General features: G+C 38.2%; 1 protein-coding gene across 1 annotated transcript in view; it reads right to left on the bottom strand.

The window, feature by feature from the left end:
- Positions 1–3,457: 3,457 nt before the first annotated feature.
- The window catches only part of LOC145413609 (MAM and LDL-receptor class A domain-containing protein 1-like), a 106,595-nt gene continuing 88,529 nt past the window's right edge, over positions 3,458–21,523 (bottom strand). Inside the window, exons 15-17 of the mRNA XM_080283264.1 lie at positions 9,288–9,508; positions 8,694–8,853; positions 3,458–3,814 (exon numbers count right to left, since the gene is read on the bottom strand). Coding sequence (XP_080139390.1) covers positions 3,780–3,814; positions 8,694–8,853; positions 9,288–9,508 — 416 coding nt within the window. The 3' untranslated portion in view covers positions 3,458–3,779. The remainder of the gene's footprint in view (positions 3,815–8,693; positions 8,854–9,287; positions 9,509–21,523) is intronic.

A 21,523-nucleotide genomic window follows, 5' to 3' on the forward strand; every position in this document is an offset into this window, starting at 1 on the left:
CATTTTATGTTTCTTTTGCATTTATTTCAGTCATTTATGTGCCTTATTGGTGTGATTTGGGTCTTAAATAGGTGCTATGCATGTCCAGAGGGAGCTGTATAGGTGTTTCTCTGAGTTAGGGTCCATAAGTACAAGTCCATAAGCTGGGGCCCAATATCCGGACAGAACCAATATCCGGACCTACCTATGGCTCTATTACATCGGATATTGGAGTGATTACTGTAGTGACATGGAGATGTCTTCTGCTATGGGAAATAAGTCTAAAGAAGAAGAAAGTATGTGTTTTGAGTGATACCAGTGATAAAATTGTCAGTGACTCGAGTGTGCATGTGGTGGGTTGCCTGTAGTTGGGTGGTCACCTGTTGTGTCAGTTTTTTTTATTGGAATAATTGCATTTTCCTTATATTTACAGGGAGATATGTATTTCAGATAAAAGACTAAGAATTTAGGATGGCTGAAGAAAGTATTAGTATGGAGGATTCGCAGTGTTCTGATGGTGAAAATGAGTATGACACTAGTGATGAGGAGCTGAGTGAACCAGGTGATGATTATTTGAGTGATTCAAGTGATGACAGTGACTCACACGATCCAGGAGGTGGGCGTGGCCCCTCTGGACCTGTGGTAGCACTTTGGCATGGATGCCAGTACCTGACAGTGATGCTGGCCCTCCTCCCATGCCTTTCACTGGTGCCACAGGCCTGAAACGCCCTCCAAATGATTGTGCCAAACCTATAGAATATCTAAAGTTGTTTATTACTGGTTTCACTAGTTAGCAAAATAGCAGAGGAAACAAATCTTTATGCTGAACAGTGGATAGAGGCCCATGATGATTATTTGAGAGAGAGAAACCAAGATCTGTTGTTCATATTTGGATAACGCAAGGTAAAACTACAGTCAGGGAATTTTATGCATTTCTAGGAGTGCTTTTGAACATGGGGCTCATAAAGAAACCTACAATCAGATCATATTGGGACAGCTCAAACCACAGCCAAAACACTCCTTGGTTCAAAGAGCATTTCAACAGAGAGCGGTTTGAACTGCTGCTCAAGTTTCTTCCCTTCAGTGATAATTCTTCAATTCCCCAACCTAATGACCCATCATACAGACTGTACAAGATCCAGCCACTAATTGATCATTTCCAGTCAAGATTCAAATCTCAGTATTATCCTCAAAGGGAAATCTCTATTGATGAGAGTATAATTGGCTACAGTGGAAAAACTCCTCTTCTACGACAATATATGCCTAATAAACGTCATGCGAGATTTGGCATAAAAGTTTGGTGCCTCTGTGAATCACAGACTGGATATACTGTCACCTTTGAGGTCTTCAAAGGCATCTCACCACATCCAGTCAGTGAAAATGGAGCAACATATGACCTGGTCATGCACCTGTTGACCCAAGCAGGCCTTCTACACAGAGGCCACCACCTTGGCCTCGACAATTACTTTACATCACCAAAACTGTTCCAAGATTTGTGGCAAAAGCAAACCAAAGCAACAGGAACAGTCAGGATCAACAGAAATGGTTTGCCACAGGAAGCTGTAAGAGAAAAGCTTGTAAACCATCAGGTGTCTGAGCACAGACAAGGACCCATGCTCTGTGTGGCATATAAAGATGGAAAAAAGACACCTGTACTTCTATCAACTGTTGCAAAAGCTGGGTACACTACTGTTCATAGAGGAAATAGACCAGAAAAGAGGCTGCCAAATATAGATGCTGCCTATAATAATGTCATGGGGGGCGTGGACCTAAAGGACACAAAGCTGTACGCGTACCTGAGTGAGAGGCGAACTCTGAAATGGACCACAAAAACTGCATTATCTCTGTTTGGTACAGCAATACTGAACAGTTATATACTTTACAAGAAACATAATTCCGACAGTCATAAAATGACTGATTTCTGTCATTGAGGACCTGGTTGGTGACTACGCCCCATCAAAAACCGTTCGAAGACGTCGTACTGCAGAGCAAATTGAAGCAAGCAGTCACACATCACAACCAATCACATCTACACAGTCTGCAGAGCCTGGAGATGATGGACATGACCTTCAAAAATTGCCACCAGGGAAGAGAAGAAAATGCATTGCTGGGCACACAGGGCGTGTGTGAAGTTGCTACCAGTGCCCTAAATGTGATGCAGGATTCTGCCCAAAATGTTTTGTGCCTTACCACAAAAAACTCAGGAAGTAAATAACCACCCTTCAGCATCTACTACACACCAGTATTGCTCAAATATCATGAAAGTGCTTTACATAATTTGTAATTTTACACACGCTGATATTTTTTTAGTGTTATTTTCCTGGCTAGAGAGTTCATTTTATTTTCAGTTTCATTTATTTATTTACAAATCAGCTGCACTTTTTTCTTTGCTATAGGAAAGTATAGATTTTGAGCTTTCATATGGTGTATAATAGTAGTAGGTTTGCAAAGATAGAGTGTAGTATAAGGGAAGTAATTAAATATGGTCATTAGCACCAAAATATCAATTTGTTTATCTCCACATCTGGCTGCAGCTCACGATTTTATCTCCGGTGTAAGGGGGTTAAGTCCCGTTTGCTGCGGAATTTATTTTCAGCTTGATTCTCAAAAAGTGTCAGTTCTACAAAAAACAAAAATGGTATTACCGTAGGTAATTGTCAACAACACTTTTGATTGCACTTCCATTTTCAGCACTAAAATTCCTTAACTACGTATATTACCAGCAGGACGAAGAATACAAAAAATTTGCTGGGTTTTTAATTAAAAGGACACAGAGATGCTGGTCAGCTGATTTGTAAAGATCCGGTGTTTACCATAATAGTATATTCGTTATCAAGCGTCTTCTGTACAGTTACACTCCCAGCGCCTTCTTAAAAAAACATTTAATCACATTACATTGCATATAACTCACCTACAATATGGTAAATCTCCAAAAAAATGGGGACAATGGTCTAACCGTACGATCAGCTGGGCGGGCATGTTTTGTTGACATGATGTTTTGACTTGCTACCGTATGATGGCACCACGTTCTAGGACGCCGTTGCTATAGCAACGTCGGCGAGAGCCTGAAGTAGTAAGTACTGCACGGCCTGTTCAAACCGTTTTCTGAGGCCCGTCGACTACAGTCAGATTCCGCAGCGAAAAGGAATAATTCACAGAACGACTATAGTCATAAAACGCAGCGAAAGGGCACAACGTCAGCTGCAGGGAATTCATTTGACGCGGCCACTAGAGCCTGAATGAACGAACAGATGGGCGGACAGATTATCAAATGGACAACTCTCATTCTGGCTCAGCCGCTCGTCTCTCTACTTCGTCTTCGGGAAGAGAAATGTCGGCAAGGTATTTATGAGGTTATAGATATGTCAGGGAAACGTTGTACAGCCTGTGATGGCCTCGATTCGGAAAAAAAAAAAAAGTTTAATCATCACAGGTAAAACCAATTTGGAACTATCTTACAAAATGCCGTATATATAGCTACTGCAACTTAAGTATACGTTTACTAATCATACCATAAATTATATGTACAGGAATGACATTTGGAATAATAATGCCACTACACTTAATCATTACGGTACTGTACGTAAGAAATAACTACACTACTACAATATTACAGTATTTTCACCTTACTCGAAAGGAGTCAAACGGAAGGTAGCCTGTTAGTCCATACCCTGACAATGCTACAGCTACTTCTGAGGAATGTGTGGTTATGTCCTTCTTCTCTCCACCAAGACAGTATCATGCCTTTCCTTGAGGTTGTTGAGTCAAATACTACATGATGTTCGATGATTGGTTCGGCATCATTGGCGAGTGCTTTGACTGTCTTTAGGTCGCTCTGTAAAAGAAGTCAGTGTGTAAATGAATGGAAATGAACACACACACATGCACACACACTACACAGAATGGAAGAGAAATCGGAAAGAATTATACTAAAAATTTTAATACAAATATTAATTGGAATACTCTAGATATAATAAGCCAAGAAAGCTGTTGGGACCAAAAGATCCTGGATCTCGTGCAAGAGTTTTTCCTAATGCAACATGTAAGGGAAAGCACCAGAAAAAGAGGACTCGATGTACCCTCAATGCTAGATCTCATATTTACTAGACAAGAAAATTATATTGACAATTTAATATATCACCCTCCATTCGGCAAAAGCGACCATGCAGTACTAAATTGCAACTTCAGGATTGCATATGACATAGTTAACAACAATGAAAGTTACAGGAAGAGCCCAAACTATAAAAGGGGAAAGTATCATGACCTAAAGAAATACTTCTTAGAAACTCATTGGTAAAAGGAGCATAGAGGACAAGATTTAAATGCTATATATAAAAAATTCTGAGAACTTTACGAAATAGGAGTCCAGAAGTACATCCCACAGCACAAAGAAGCAGAAAAGAAATTAGAGAAATGGTTCAATACAGAATTTAAAAAATCAAAAGAAAAAAGAGATTTGTTGTAGAATAGATACAGAAGACACAATAGTGAAAGGGCTTATAATAATTACAAACAGGCAAGAAACGATTATACAAGAATAAGGAGGGAAGTCCAAAAACAGTTTGAGGAGGATATCATAAATAAAAGTAGTGATCAACCAAAGCTATTTTACAGCTACATCAAAAGCAAAACCAAAGTAAAAGATAAAATACAATCCATTACCTATAGACAAGAGAAGGATATTTGTGAAGCACTAAACAAGAATTTCCAATCAGTTTTTACAGAGGAAAAAAATTTTGAGAGGGATTATGTGGAACATGCATGCCCACACATACTACCAGATATACAAACATCAGAAAATGAAATATAGGAGGAGCTAGGTAAATTAGACAAAGGATAAGCAAATGGTCCTGATGAAATTTCATGCTGGGTGCTACGTGAATGTGCAAAGGAGTTAAGTGAACCATTATTTTTAATTTTCAAGAAATCCTTGAGTCAAGGTAAACTACCTGATATTTGAGAGGAAAGCAAACATTGTTCCCTTAATCAAGAAAGGGAATAGACAAAATCCACTTAACTACGGACCAGTATCACTAACCAGTGTTGTAAGCAAGGTATTAGAAAAGCTTATAAGAAAAGCCTGGGTAAATCACCTAGAAGAACACAATATGATAACAGAAAGACAGTTTGGTTTCAGAAAAGGAAAATCATGTGTTACTAATCTGTTGCGCTACTATGACAGAGTAACAGAAACATTACAGGAAACAGAAGGATGGGTGGACAGTATCTATTTAGATTTCAAGAAAGCATTTGACACAGTACCACACCAAAGACTTTTATGGAAACTGTACCATCAAGGAGGAATTCGAGGCAAACTGTATTGTTGGATGAAAGATTTTCTCATGAAAAGAGAAATGAGAACAGAACTAAGGGGAAATTACTCATCATGGAATGAAGTGACTAGTGGAGTACCACAGGGCTCAGTGCTGGCACCAATCATGTTTTTAGTGTATATAAATGATATAGACATAACACTGGAAATGAAAGCTATCTAAATATGTTTGCAGATGATGCAAAAATGCAAAGGAGAATTACTAACACAGACTCTTGTAAAGAGCTACAATGAGAATTAAATAAACTTCATGAATGAAGTAATACATGGCAAATGGAATTCAATGTGGACAAGTGTCATGTAATCAAGTTTGGTAAAAGTGGAAAAAGACCTGATTGGGATTATACGTTAGGAAATAAAACCCTACACACATCAGAAAGAGAGAAGGACCTAGGTGTGATTATCAGTAACAGACTATCTCCGGCTGATCACATTAGTGAGAAGGTACGGAACATGTATACACTGCTTGCAAATATGAAAATAGCGTTTACATACATAAATGAAGACATGCTAAGAAAGATAATAACATCATTCATCAGACCAACCCTGGCGTATGCATCAGTAGTCTTGAGTCCTAATTTCAAAAAACACATAGACAAGATTGAAAAAATTCAAAGGGCCGCTACAAGATGGGTACCAAGCTTAAGGGATCTAAGCTACGAAGAAAGACTAAATAAACTGAATCTACCAACACTACAGGAGACAAGGAAAAGAGGTGACATGATTATGCTATATAAATGCATATCAGGGAAGGAAAAAATAGACATAAATGATTACTTAACCTATGGGGAAGCATCAGCAAGAGGACACTGCAAAAAACTGCATAAGAAGAGAGGTGATAAAGACGTAAGGAAATTTAGTTTCCCAAATAGAGCAATTGATCAGTGGAATGCACTACCGAATGAACTAGTGTGTGCCAAAACAAATACCAAATTTAAGGATATGTACGATAAATATGGTTTAAGACACAGGACAGTACGAGCTTGACTCATTCCTGTAAAGATACAATTAGGTAAGAACACACACACACAGAATGAGAGAGAGAGAAAGAGAGAGAACTGCATCATCACCATAGGACTAGACAAGTGCTTGTGAGCCCTTCGGGCCCCTCGCACTTGATGGTCCGTTTATGTGCTGTTCTACTCTAACGTAGTCACTTGGATTTTTTGCAGCTAACCAATTGATCGTGTTATTTGCAGCTTTGGGAATGGATACCAAGTCGTCCGAACGCAAGTTGGAAGTACACACACAGACACACGGCTACTGCTGCAGTTCATTTTAGTCCTACCTCTGGGCAAAAAATTCTACGGAGATCCTATTCCGGGGCTCGGGAGCAGTGTTTCTTGGTCAAAATGTGATCGCTCATTAAATATAGTAAAAGTTTTTCAATAATGATGGGACCAAGTTTTTTCATATCAGCGATTTTTTTGCGATTTTTGTGCCAATTTTGGTGCGATTTGAATGTGTGGTTTCGGCTGCCCAAAACACACACACACACACACGGCTAGTGCTATAGTATATTAGAAGACAATCTGGTTGCTGGTCTGTTTTGTTAACTAAAATTTTCCACTCCTAATTACTCTACTCTGATTAGTTCTAGGAGACTAATATTGCAAGACGTGGTTACTGCAAAGGAATAAGTGCTTAAAATAACTTTCCTATTACTGAAGACTTTATGCACATCCAAATTATGGCTACAGATCACCAATTCATTGCCTGTCTCGCTGCTGGGTTTGTGTGGCCTCAGTCATCGTAAAGAATAGGGTCAATGCGTGCTTGTGGGGACTAAAGACTCAGTGCCTAGTTGGCTGCCTCCTCGAAAAATGCCCACACTCCCGTAAATAGATACTTATGGTTACATAAGGGTAACAATAACTGAAAATATAGCTGAAAGATACTGAGAGCAATATCATTTACCAGGCCAAGTGTGGTGGTGTGGAGCCCTGCGTCTCTCTCTACAGCACCGTTCCCCAGTTATTCAAAAGCCAAGAATCATGACTATGTACTTCACATACCCAGCTTTAAAGATTAGTTATGTCAAAGTGGTTGACTCTGTTGCATTTTCAGTGGTGATACTACAACATAATCTTTATTAGTTTCACTACAATTAGTCAAGGTGAAAAAAATCTTTTTAATAAATTTTAATTTTGAATCCTAAACTGTTTCCTGGGAACAGGCGGGTCATAAAGATTTTTTTATTTCCTTAATGAAAGAAAGAAGATACCCAAAGGCCAGAAGCCCGCAAGATTGTTCCTTCCAAAAAAAAAAAAAATAAATAAAATAAGAGACATCCAGATTCAAGTTCCGTTCATTTCTAGATACCTGGACACAGTGTGTTTAAAAGACTGGAGATCATAGGCAGTAGGAAATACAGACAGAGGAAGACAGTTCCAGAGGTGACCTGTTCCATATATGAAGGTCTGAGAGTAACGGTTAACTCTTGCATTAGAAAGCTGGACAGAAAAGAAATGAGACTTTGCTTCTCGACGGGTGCTACGTGCCCGCCGTCATGGTGGAGAGATGCAAACAGACAGTTCAGAGGAGCAGTGACCACTGAAGCAACGACAGAGAAGAGATAAAGATGCCACAGTGCAACGAAGAGGCAGAGGTTGAAGGAAGCCAACAAGAGGAGAGGAGTTAATGAGAGGAAATACAGTTTTTGACTCCACCTTCTTGGAAAGAGCTGTATGTGGGGAACCTCCCCAGATATAAGAGTTGTACACAACACATGGGTGAATAGAACCCGTGTATGAACTCAACAACTGTTCAGGGGTTAAGAAGGCATGGAGTCGGCTTGACACACCTAATCTCTTGGAAGCAGATTTTATAAAAAGGCATTATGAACTTTTTAAGATAAATCCCGAGAGACTGAAACCCAAGTATGTTAAAAGATGATGCAGCAGTAAGTTGGATATTGTCAAAAATTAGAGAATACTTCTGCGCATGATTTTGACGGGTTGACAGATGTAAGAACTGAGTTTCTCAAGCATCAGAAACAACAAGATTACTTTTACCCCAATCAGAGATATGTGCCATAGCCTCATCCTTTTTATATTGATGTAACTGCTAAGATTGAAACTGGAGGAACTGGATGGATAGGTGGATAGGATGGATAGGGTGGAGTCATCAATGTATGAGTGTCTTGGGTTAGATGTACAGCGTAAAAGGTCATTGATGAATAGAAGGAAGAGAGTTGGTGATAACACAGAACCCTGAGGAACACCACTATTGGTAGCTCTAAGAGAATTATGGTGGCCGTCTACAACAGCAGCTATATAAAACGACTATGATGGAGTATACTTAAGAGAATAAAGAATTATTGCAGTGAAAATTGAGGTAAATCCTACGAAAATGTTATAAAAAGGCAGGTATCGGTACATACTAGTACAAGCTTCACGGTATATCCTGAAGTCGTCAAGTGTGAAGCCACCGTTGTATGACCGTCCCTCTATGACAATCTGGAAGCGAGACCCTGACACTAGAGTCACCTGTCCGAAAGTCCATCCACCTCGGACCTGACTGCCAAGCGTGTAGCTCCACACCTGGGAGAGAAAAGGGAGAAAAAAAAAATCTTTTGGGAAATGTATGCTGCATCGTGCTGATGAGGGAAATTTCTGAAGACAATGAGATAACACTCATAACCCATTATTATTTAGATTCGTAAACAAAGAATATACTTTACTGCAAATATAGCAGTGGTTGTATATCACAAACAAAAGTTCACATATCATCCCTTGCCAACATTATGTCCTGTCTGCCACATTTCCCATTCTTCGCTAAACATCAAAAGGTATCCTCCTTCTTATATTTTGCTGTGCTTTATATTGCTATCAGATAATATGTAATACTCCATCTCTACAGCTGGGTGGGAGATTACAGCGATTATTTATTGTAAAAGTATAAAATCTACTGTGTTGTTTCTATAATGAATATGGTAAGACAGAATTAAAAGTACAACATGCAAGTGTTGCCTGACCAGAATATCATCAGTGAGGTCAACAAGGAGTCGATTGCCGATGAGCTGCTGTGCTGGTCGCTGGTACACACGTAAGGTAGAGTTGTCTGTTCCAAAACCAGCAAACCAGAAAGTGAAGCATGATGGAGAACGGTCAGAGGGTGGGTCCAAAGTAGGTGACACAAGCTGCAGCCTCTGGGTTCGTCCATTGAAATTGAATACATCAAAATAGATGTATCCACCTGAGGAATGAGAAACTGAGACTGGAGAAGACAGTGATTTAAAAATAAGTTTTAAATTATTTTCAGGATACTAAAACACTGGCTATAACATTGACATATCCAAAACACCACCAACACCCAAACCTGAATCCTGCGTAGATGGGATAAGGCACGATCTAGAAGTAAGGAAGTAGAAAACAAAAGTAGGAACACTATTTAACAACAAGCCCAATAGCATTCGTGTTGTGCTCCTGCTCCTGCTACTGAAGACGTTGTTGTTATTGCTGTTGCTTCTATTATTATTATTATTATTATTATTATTATTATTATTGTTATTATTACTCTACTACTACTATTATTATCATTATTATTATCATTATTAATTATTATTATTATTATTATTATTATTATTATTATTATTATCATCTCTTGCCCCAGGCTCATTGGAGTGCAAGGAAATAGCCACCTCACCTAGAAATTCCCGGAGATCTTTCACTGCGGCTATGTTGAAAGTTTGTTCGTTTAAGTAAGATGCATGAGGTGAGTAATTATGCTGGGGTGTGAGGGGCTGAAGTATAATGTGGAAGTTAAAACCGTACTGTACGTTTTTTTTTTTTTTTTTTTTTTTTTTTTGACCATCAGAGTCTGGCAAAGTCAACTCCTGTCTCTCAGGGAAGTTTCTTTGGGATCATTGTTTGGTGCGGGTTCATGGAAGATGCTGCTGTTGCTGGAAGTTTTTGATGGCTGTGGTGGCATTTTTTTTTTTTTTTTTTTTTTTTCCGAAGTGTAATGTTTGATGGAAGAGACGGCATTGTCTGAGGGGATAAAATGTTGGTAAGCTATTTATTTTCTGTGACTTTATGGTGGGGGTGGTGCTGTATATAATGACAAGGACTGGGTGGTTTGCCAAAGTGGCAAACTATGTTCCTCTCATGTTCAAGGGATCCTCGACTGGAAATACTTTTGTTTCTTGGTGAAGGTAATGTGTAGACTACTTGTGTGTGTGTGTGTAATTCACCGGGTCGGTCATCCTATTATTATTATTATTAAGATTTTATTAATTTATTATTATTATTATTATTATTATTATTACTTGCTTACAGGCCGCCTTTGGCGGCCTTGAGCGAAGGCTGCATTTGGCGGCCTCTGCTCAATGTCGTTAGTTTCTATTTTCAGTCAAAAGGTAACAGAAATTTGAATTACTCATGCCGTGAGCGAGACAGAGCGAGGAATTTTTCGTTATTTTTATCCAGCTGGGACACCCGTTGAGAGAGAGAGAGAGAGAGAGAGGCAGGATAGTAGTGTCTGCTATTATACTCAGTTTTACTATATCATTATTGTATACAATTTTAAGAGGATAAGGAGGAAGAAAGGAGAGGCAAGAGAGTGATAATACAACAAACACGTCACTCTTCTCTTTTCTGTCACGCTGGTAATTTCAATGCCGGATCAAGAGCGAATCCATCCCCTCCACTAAAAGCAAATACTAAATTTGAAGTAAATGGCCAGTAATGAGTCATAACTCGGGAATCGGTGGCCCAACTGGACTGGAAACTGTTCTATTCTTCAAGTTAGAGCAGTAAACAGTACCTTGCTCTAACAAAAATTGTGCTACGTTGGGGAGTTTTAGCTGTGTTACAGGATCAAACAAACATTCATACAGATCGAATCATTATAATATAGATTATCATTATGAGTATTGTTGTTGTTGTTCCACATTTTTACTGCTAAGGTGGGGAGGGACCCAGTTTGGGTTGTACAGTTTCCTGCTTTATGAATGAATATTTATACACTATATTTTTAGCATGTCTTTCAGTTGATCAAAGAAGGCGCCTGTAAGTCTTTTCAAGGCATTAAGTTTAGAGAGGCATTTGCTCTGATGTTGTCTGTGTGTTGAGGATGGGTCATGGGTGTATCAGGAGTTAGTCCTAGAGTTTGTTATGTTTTCTGCAGGGAATGATTAGTTTAAAATGGGCGACCAGAGGACGTAGTATTTGAGATTCATGTCTTCTGGAGCAAGGAGCATAATGGTTGATTTTGTTGCTGAAACAGTCGTTTTCCTTTGCACAGGTCAGTGTTCTACTGAGTGTAAGTAGTGCTGAAGCTGGTTTGCTGCTTGGTGAGCTTTGGGGTGTTGTGACGTTGTCAAGACAACAGTGTGCGGCATAACAGTTAGACAAGGAATGGGGATTGGTAGATCATGGAGGAAACGGTTGAAAAGTGAAGGTGAGTGCACTGAGCCCTGTGTAACGTAGTTATTTGGAAATATTCTGATTTATATATATATATATATATATATATATATATATATATATATATATATATATATATATATATATATATATATATATATATATATATATTATATATATTATATATATATATATATATATATATATATATATATATATATACATATATATATATATTATATATATATATACAGTTCTGATTGAGTACTTGGGCTGTCTGCTTTAAAAGAAGTTACCCACTTCTTGTCAGTGTCTCGGATATCAGTGTTCAGGATTTCATTTATTAAAATATGTTTTGGTAGTCAAAAAGCTTTGTTTACCAGCACGTTTCCTGGAAGGCAATCGGAGCATGTACCCGGCTCCCCTGCATATTCCGGGGTCATCCTTGGGCAAGAGGTAGCTTCGGTTAGCTCACCAAAAAGGTTGTAGGTGGATGGTTACCGTCGTCCCGGGAGGTACTACCATGGGAGTGAGGTGGGTCCAGGACTCAACCTGGATATGACAACACTCCCAGGCGGGAAACTCAACCACAATTATTACGGACTGAGGTTACTACTCTTATAGCTAATATACTATAATCCTGTGTGTGTGTGTGTGTGTGTGTGTGTGTTTACCTAGTTTTATTTACCTAGCTGTGATATACAGGAAATGAGCTACGCTCGTGGGACCCCGTCTCTGTTTCTCAGTAAGTCAAATTTTGCTTTGACCTCGTTTAAGTTTTTAGACTGGACAATCTCTTTGTCCAGGTTATTCCACAGGTCTATGCATCGATATGGAAAAATATATGTCTTTATATCCTTCAGGCAGCTTGGCTTTTTCAGTTTCATTTCGTGTCCTCTTTTTACTCTCCTATCCCATACAAACTGATCTTTTCTGTCAATTTTATCTACTACCATCATGGCCCTGAACACTGCAATCATGTCGCCCCTCTCTCTCCTGTGTGTGTGTGTGTGTGTGTGTGTGTGTGTGTGTGTATGTGTGTGTGTGTTCTTACCTAACTGTATCTTTACAGGAATGAGTCAAGCTCGTACTGTCCCGTGTCTTAAACCATTTCATCATACATATCCCTAAATTTGTGAACTGTTTTGGCACACACTATTTCATTCGGTAGTGCATTCCACTGATCAATTGCCCTGTTTGGAAAACTAAATTTCCTTACGTCTTTATCGTCTCTCTTTTTATGCAGTTTTTTGAGTGTCCTCTTGCTGATGCATCCCTATAGGTTACATATTATTTATGTCTATTTTCTCCTTCCCTAAGACACATTTATATACCATAATCATGTCTCCTCTTTTCCTTCTCTCCTGTAGTGTTGGCAGATTCAGTTTTTCCAGTCTTTCTTTATAGCTTAGATCCCTTAAGCTTGGTACCCATCTTATAGCGGCCCTTTGAACTTTTTCATTCTTATCTATGTGTTTCTTGAGATGAGGACTCCAGACTACTGATGCGTACTCCAGGGTAGGTCTGATGAAAGATGTTATTATCTTTCTCAGGATGTCTTCATTTATGTGTGTGAATGCTATTCTCATATTTGCAAGCAGTGTATACATGTTCCATACCTTCTCACTTACGTGGTCAGCCCCAGATAGTCTGTTATTTATAATCACACCTAAGTCCTTCTCTCTTTCTTCCTAACTTATAATCCCAATCTGGTGTTTTCCCACATTACCAAACTTGATTACATGACACTCGTCCACACTGAATTCTATTTGCTATGTAGTACTCCATTCATGAAGTTTATTTAATTCTTCTTGTAGCCCTTTACAAGAGTCTGTGTTAGTAATTCTCCTTTGTATTTCTGCTTCAACAGCAAACGTATTTAAATAGTTTTCATTCCCAATATTACTATCTATGTCATTTATATACACTAAAAACATAATTGGTGCCAGCACTGAGCCCTGTGGAACTCCGCTAGTCACTTCCCTCCATGATGAGTAATCTCCCTAGCACTGTTCTCATTTCCCTTTTTCTGGGAAAATCTTTCATCCAACACCACAAATTGCCTCGGATTCCTGCTTGATGGTACAGTTTCCATAAAAGTCTTTGGTGCGGTACTCTGTCAAACGCTTTTTTTAAATCTAGATAGATATGTCCACCCATCCTTCTCTTTTCTGTAATGTTTCTGCAACTCTGTCATAGTAGCTAACATATTAGTAACATATGATTTTCCCTTTCTGAAACCAAACTGCCTTTCTGTTATCATATTTTGTTCTAGATGGTTTACCCAAACTTTTTTTATCAGCTTTTCCAGTATCTTACTTACAATGCTGGCTAGTGAAACTGGTCGGTAGGTTAGTGGATTCTGTTTATTCCCTTTCTTGAATAAGGGAACAATGTTTGCTTTCTTCCAAATATCAGATAGTTTACCTTGACCCATAGATTCCTTGAATATTAAAGATAATGGTCTACTTAACTCCTTTGCACATTCTCGTAGCACCCAACATGAAATTTCGTCTGGAACATTTGCTTTTCCTTTGTCTAATTTACTTAACTCCACCTGTATTTCTTTTTCTGACATTTGTATATCTGGTAATGTGTGGGCATGCATGTTCTATATCATCCCTCTCAAAATTATTTTCTTCTGTAATAACTGATTGGAAATTATTAGTCAATGCTTCAGAATTATCCTTCTCTTGTGTATAGGTGATTCCCTCATCCGTAATGGATTGTATTTTATTTTTTACTTTGGTTTTGCTTCGGATGCAGCTGTAAAATAGCTTCGGTTGATCACTACTTTTATTTATGATATCCTCCTGAAACTGTTTTTAGGCTTCTCTCCTTATTCTTGTGTATTCGTTTCTTGCCTGTTTATATTTGTTATATACCCTCTCACTATTGTGTCTTCTGTATCTATTCCACAAGAAGTCTCTTTTTTTCTTAAGATTTTTTACATTCCTTATTAAACTATTTCTTTATTTTCATTTCAGCTTCTTTGTGCCACGGGATGTAATTTTGGACTCCTATTTCATAAAGTTCACAGAATGTGAACTTTGTGTGTGTGTGTGTGTGTGTGTGTGTGTTCTTACCTAATTCTATCTTTACAGGAATGAGTCAAGCCCGTACCGTCCCGTGTCTTAAACCATATTTATCGTACATATCCTTAAATTTGTGAATTGTTTTGGCACACACTATTTCATTCGGTAATGCATTCCAATGATCAATTGCTCTGTTTGGGAAACTGAATTTCCTCACGTCCTTATCATCTCTCTTCTTATGCAGTTTTTTTGCAGTGTCCTCTTGCTGATGCTTCCCCATAGGTTAAGTAATCATTTATGTCTATTTTCTCCTTCCGTGATATGCATTTATATAGCATTATCATATCACCTCTTTTCCTTCTCTTCTGTAGTGCTGGTAGATTCAGTTTATTTAGTCTTTCTTCGTAGCTTAGATCCCTTAAGCTTGGTATCCATCTTGTAGCGGCCCTTTGAACTTTTTCAATCTTGTCTATGTATTTTTTGAGATGAGGACTCCAGACTACTGATGCATACTCCAGGGTTGGTCTGATGAATGATGTTATTATCTTTCTTAGCATGTCTTCATTTATGTATGTGAATGCTATTCTCATATTTGCAAGCAGTGTATACATGTTCCGTACCTTCTCACTGATGTGGTCAGCCGGAGATAGTCTGTTATTGATAATCACACCTAGGTCCTTCTCTCTTTCTGATGTGTGTAGGGTTTTATTTCCTAACGTATAATCCCAATCAGGTCTTTTTCCACTTTTACCAAACTTGATTACATGACACTTGTCCACATTGAATTCCATTTGCCATGTATTACTCCATTCATGAAGTTTAATTCTTCTTGTAGCTCTTTACAAGAGTCTGTGTTAGTAATTCTCCTTTGTATTTTTGCATCATCTGCAAACATATTTAGATAGCTTTCATTTCCAGTGTTACTGTCTATATCATTTATATACAATAAAAACATGATTGGTGCCAGCACTGAGCTCTGTGGCAATCCACTAGTCACTTCTTTCCATGATGAGTAGTTTCCCCTTAGTAATGTTCTCATTTCTCTTTTTATGAGAAAATCTTTCATCCAACAAAACAGTTTGCCTCGAATTCCTCCTTGATGGTACAGTTTCCATAAAAGTCTTTGGTGTGGTACTCTGTCAAATGCTTTCTTGAAATCTAAATAGATACTGTCCACTCATCCTTCTCTTTCCTGAATTGTGTCTGTTACTCTGTCATAGTAGCTCAACAGATTAGTAACACATGATTTTCCTTTTCTGAAACCAAACTGTCTTTCTGTTATCATGTTGTGTTCTTCTAGATGATTTACCCAAGCTTTTCTTATAAGCTTTTCTAGTACCTTGCTTACAACACTGGTCAGTGATACTGGTCGGTAGCTGAGTGGATTTTGTCAATTCCCTTTCTTGAATAAGGGGACAATATTTGCTTTCTTCCAAATATCAGGTAGTTTACCTTGACTCAAGGATTTCTTGAAAATAAAAAATAATTGTTTACTTAACTCCTTTGCACATTCTCGTAGCACCCAACATGAAATTTCATCAGGACCATTTGCTTTTCCTCTGTCTAATTTACTTAACTCCTCCTTTATTACTTTTTCTGATATTTGTATATCTGGTAGTATGTGTGGGCATGCATGTTCCACATAGTCCCTCTCAAAACTCTTTTCTTCTGTAAAAACTGATTGGAAATTCTTATTTAGTACTTCACAAATATCTTTCTCTTGTGTATAGGTGATTCCCTCGTCCGCAATGGATTGTATTATATCTTTTACTTTGGTTTTGCTTCTGATGTAGCTGTAAAATAGCTTCAGTTGATCACTACTTTTATTTATGATATCCTCCTCAAACTGTTTCTGGGCTTCCCTCCTTATTCTTGTATAATCGTTTCTTACCTATTTGTAATTATTATATGCCCTTTCACTATTGTCTTTTCTGTATCTATTCCACAACAAATCTCTTCTTTCTTTTGATTTTTTACATTCTGTATTGAACCATTTCTGTATTTTCTTATCTGCTTCTTTGTGCTGTGGGTTGTACTTCTGGACTCCTGTTTCATAAAATTCACATAATTTTTTATATACAGCATTTAAATCTTGTCCTCTAAGCTCATTTTCCCAATCAACTTCTATGAAATAATTCTTTAGGTCATGATATTTTCCCTTTTGTAACTTTCATTGCTGTTAAGTTCGTCATATGCTATCCTGAAGTTGAAATTTAGTACTGCATGGTCGCTTTTGCCAAGTGGAGGATGATATATTAAACTGTCAATATCATTTTCTTGTCTAGTAAATATGAGATCTAGCATTGAAGGTACATCGAGTCCTCTTTTTCTGGTGCTTTCCCTCACATGTTGCGTTAGGAAAAACTCTTGCAAGAGATCCAGGAGCTTTTGGTCCCAACAGCTTTCTTGGCTTATTATATCTACAGTATTCCAATTTATATTTGTATTAAAATCCCCAGTTAGTATAATTCTTTCCAATTTCTCTTCCATTTTATGTAGTAATGCTCTTAAACTCTGAATTGTACTCTCTGCTAGGTCCTCATATTCGTATCTTTCCCATGTATTTGATCTGGGTGGCATGTACAAATTGGCTACAATTACTTTCCCTTCAGATGTGTTGATCTCTACTGCAATCAGTTCTACTTGTGAAGGTATATCTAGTTTTATTTCATTGACTTTTAGATTTTTCATAGTTAATATTATAATTCCTCCTCCTTTTTTAAGTTTCTATCTCTTCTCCATATATTATATTCCTCTAAGTTTAGTATGTCATTTGATATCCTTGGTGTTTTGTTTCAGTTAGGCATATTATATGTGGTTCATTTTCTCTAACATAAGCATTCATCTCTAATAATTTAGATACCATTCCATCCACAATTGAGTACATCAACTTAATCATCTTGTTTATATACTTGTCATGACATGGTTCTACTACCTTCCTCCTTTTTATTCCCTCCTGTTTATGTAACACTTTCGTACCTGCAATCCTATTACTTTGTAAAAAAAAATGTGTTCTTCTCTTCTTCTGATCTTCCCTCATTTTTTGTTTTTGCTTCCTCCCTCTTCTCTTTCAGTAATTCCAGTACCTCTTGTGTTAGGCATCTTTTTATCCATACATTTTTGAACTCTTCTTTTTCCATAAGATTCTTTGCACTTTTTAGTATCTCCTCGACGATGTTTACACTCTGGAAAGTTACCTTTAGAGGTCTTGACTTGCTTTTCTCGTATTTCCCTAACTTTTTGTGTTCCTCTATGTCTTTACTACAGATTTCCTCTGATACTTCTTTCAATAAACTCATTACATTTGCCATCTCCGTTTTGTCTCTTGAGAGCTTGTTTTTTACTTCTTCCTCTTCTATACCAGTGATTACTATAGATTTGTTGATATCTACTGAATCTCTGACTAACTTTGGATTGTTTTGGATTATTCTTGTCACTTCCTTTTTAATGCTTTTTTCTTCCACCCTTGTTTCTAAGTCTATCTTTACTTTCACCATTTCAGCATACGTGGTTTCCACATCATTTTTGTAGCTTTGCACAGCTTCATTCACCTGTGTTATCTTCTCAATATCACTGCTCTGGTCTATCAGACTGCTTACTTGCCTAATTGTCTCGTATCATTTTTGAACTCTTCCATAATACTCTCGTGTGACTACTGTTCTTGCCATTTCACTCATTTTCCTCCTAAGTGTACTCACTTCCACTGTTAGTTCACTGATGGTTGTGTCTTTCTTGTTGACCTCCCTTCCTAGTTTTTCTATTTCTTCCTTTTGCAAGTGCATCTGCTTCTTTATTTCATGAATCTCATTTTGAAAGGCCATTTCCAGTTTGTGTACAAGCTCTACCAGTCTATTGTGAGTCTCCATTTCAATCAGTTCTTGGTAGAAATCATCATCTTGCTTTCTACCTTTATCCCTTTTCTTTTCCAAATTTGCTTTACTAAAGTATGTGGCCATTTTGCAATACTAAAAGCACAGAGTACTTACATTCCCTGGGGCAGTTGTAGTCTAAACAATCAGCTGACTGAGCGCATTCTTTCGCTACTCGGTTCTCTTTTCTGTTTGAACAAGTCTTGTTTAAACTTTTTTTTTTTTAAATAATAAAAAACCATTTAGTCTAACCTGACACAGAGCTTGACTCATATAAAGATACTAATTTAGGTAATACCACTGGCCGTGCTGGCTCGGTATGGAGCGCTGTCGGCCCACGTCTGCACTCCTTGGTGTTTCCCGTGTGTGTGTGTGTAATGCAGCCGAAACTGGAAAAAAGATTTCGATGAGACTTGGCAGGATGGTTGCAGATAGGTCACAGATGAGTCCATCTCAGTTTCATGTCGACTGAAATTTTCTAATGGGGTGGTTTGACACCTATTTGTTCCCATTATTTTTAAAACTGAACAACCCAATAAGGCCACAAAGCACTTGCTCCTACATCGACGCATAAACCGTTTTTTTTTTTTTTTTTCTAGCAAAGTGAAGCATGGTTCAGAAACGGCTTTCATTTGAGCAACTACCGAGCGGCTCAATAGGGACCCGAAGTGCTTGCATTTCCCATATCGAGCTATGCCTCCTCCATTTTCCTTGCACCTCGTTTTGTGGAAGGACCCTGTTCCGAACCTGGTGAGGCATTGTCTGCCACAGGAAGGCGTCTGCCTGGTTGTGGTCGATGGATCTGCTCGGCTTTACAGACTGGGGCAGAGGAACAATAACAACAACCGGTATGCTTACTACTACTAGAGTGGTTCTTAGTGGGAATTTCTTCTCGCTGAATCCATCTGAAGTAAACCGGGTCAGTTTAGAATCCTGCGTGGTGGTTGCATGCTTGAGTGGAAATCTCTGCTGAGAATCTGACAGAGGATTGTGGTAGTGATATTCTTAAAGAATAGTCTTTCCATGATACTGAAACTTGTCGAGTGCAGAGCCTATTAGGTTATAAGCGTCCATAATGGAAAATGTGGAACGTCTTAGAGCGAGCATGCATAATTACGTTGTTTTTGTAGCTAAAAGAATAATATTGTACCCTCCAACTTGCCTGATGCTAATTCATAATTTGAAAATAACCGTCTTATATTAGATTGTGCAAATTCCGCTCACGCTCGTCAGGAGAGTAGTGCAGGTGCGGCCTTATTCTTGATCAATATCCGTGGTCTTAGTGCCCATTTGAATTCAGTTCATTTTTTCCTACAGTTCATATCCCCTCTAGCCCTGTTCCTCACAGAACCGCAAATCTCTCCTTCTACCGAAATATTCCCAATTTGTTTTCCTGGTTACCATCTTCTCACAAACTTCTGAATTTCCAGTTGACACTATTTTAAACTTCAACTAATTTTGATTACTCACTGTATAAACTATCTACATATCATCAAATATATCTGTGTTGTCTATTGCTCCCACAACGCTTCCTCAGAACCCATCCTATTTGACTCCATATCCACACAACTGAGTAACCTTAACCTTACCCTTAGCACGGAAATTACCATTTTGGGTGATTTTAACATACATAATGTAGAATGGTTATTGCACTCTGCCAGGACAAACGATACTGGTCTAGAGTGCGTACAGTTTGCAGAATCGTTTAATGTCACCCAGCTGGTAAAGCAACCAACCAGAATACCAGATAACCATAATGCCCATTGCTTGGATCTATTCCTGACAAATAATCCAGATCAATAAAGGATAGGAGTGCTGTCACCACTTGGATCCTCCGACCACAATCTCATCAAAGCCTCATTAGTCGGCTCCCCCAATCCTCCCCGTTCTGAACCTGTCAGGGTGACCCGATGACACTTTGAGAGGGCAAACTGTGATGGATTTAGAAATTATCTTGCTGACATTCCATGACAATCTTTCTTCTCTAGTGATATCAATTCTACCCAGTCCCACATTAATAACTTAATACTAGTTGGCATGGATTTATTCACACCAAGTCAACAGTTACTAAAAGATCGAACTCTCCAACATGGTTTAATAGCAACTGTGCCTGAGCACAATCGCTCTGTCAATATAAAATTGCTAGAAACTACGCAAAAGCAGTCATAAATCTCGCTAAATCAAGCTTTCTTCAAAACCAAGCATCAGAACTACGTAACACTCCCAATGACAGTAGAATAATCTGGTCAACTCTCAATTTTTTCAATAATAACTCAAATAAGTCATAATCCATTTCCCCGCTAAAATCTTCACACGGTAACATTACAAATGACCCGCGTGATAAAGCGAATATCCTTGGCAGTATATTTGCCAGAAATTCTACCTTAGAGGATGTCAGCCAGAATGTCCCTGTACTAGAACCTGACTCTCCCGAAACCGTTCCACTTAAAATACAAACTAGATACGTAAAATCCAACCAAGACAATTTACCAACCAACAAAGCTCCAGGCCCAGATGGAATTCCTCCAAATTGTTTTGAAAAAGTGCTCCCCTGAACTTGCCTCCGTTTTAGCTATATTAATCAGACTATGCATACGTACTTCTTCATTCCCTAATTTATGGAAGCCAATATCCACTCAGTTCCAAAAAAAAGAAGTTCCTCTGACCCCCCTAATTACAGACCAATAGCTATCACGTCTTCTCTTAGTAAAGTATTTGAAATTGTAAATAATAAACATATTTAAACATCTTGAATCCAACAACATAATTAGTGATAGACAATATGGTTTTCGCCACGAACGATCCACCATTGATATACTCAATCTCCTAACTCATACCATCCATCAATCAATTGACCAAATGCAGAAACTCACGCAGAAGCCCTTGATATTTCTAAAGCTTTCAACAGAGTGTGGCACCGTTCCCTGCCATCCAAACTCC

Source organism: Coenobita brevimanus, chromosome 97, assembly GCF_032717465.1.
Source record: "Coenobita brevimanus isolate Jiangsu-jjx chromosome 97, ASM3271746v2, whole genome shotgun sequence".
Taxonomy (NCBI): Eukaryota; Metazoa; Arthropoda; class Malacostraca; order Decapoda; family Coenobitidae; genus Coenobita; species Coenobita brevimanus.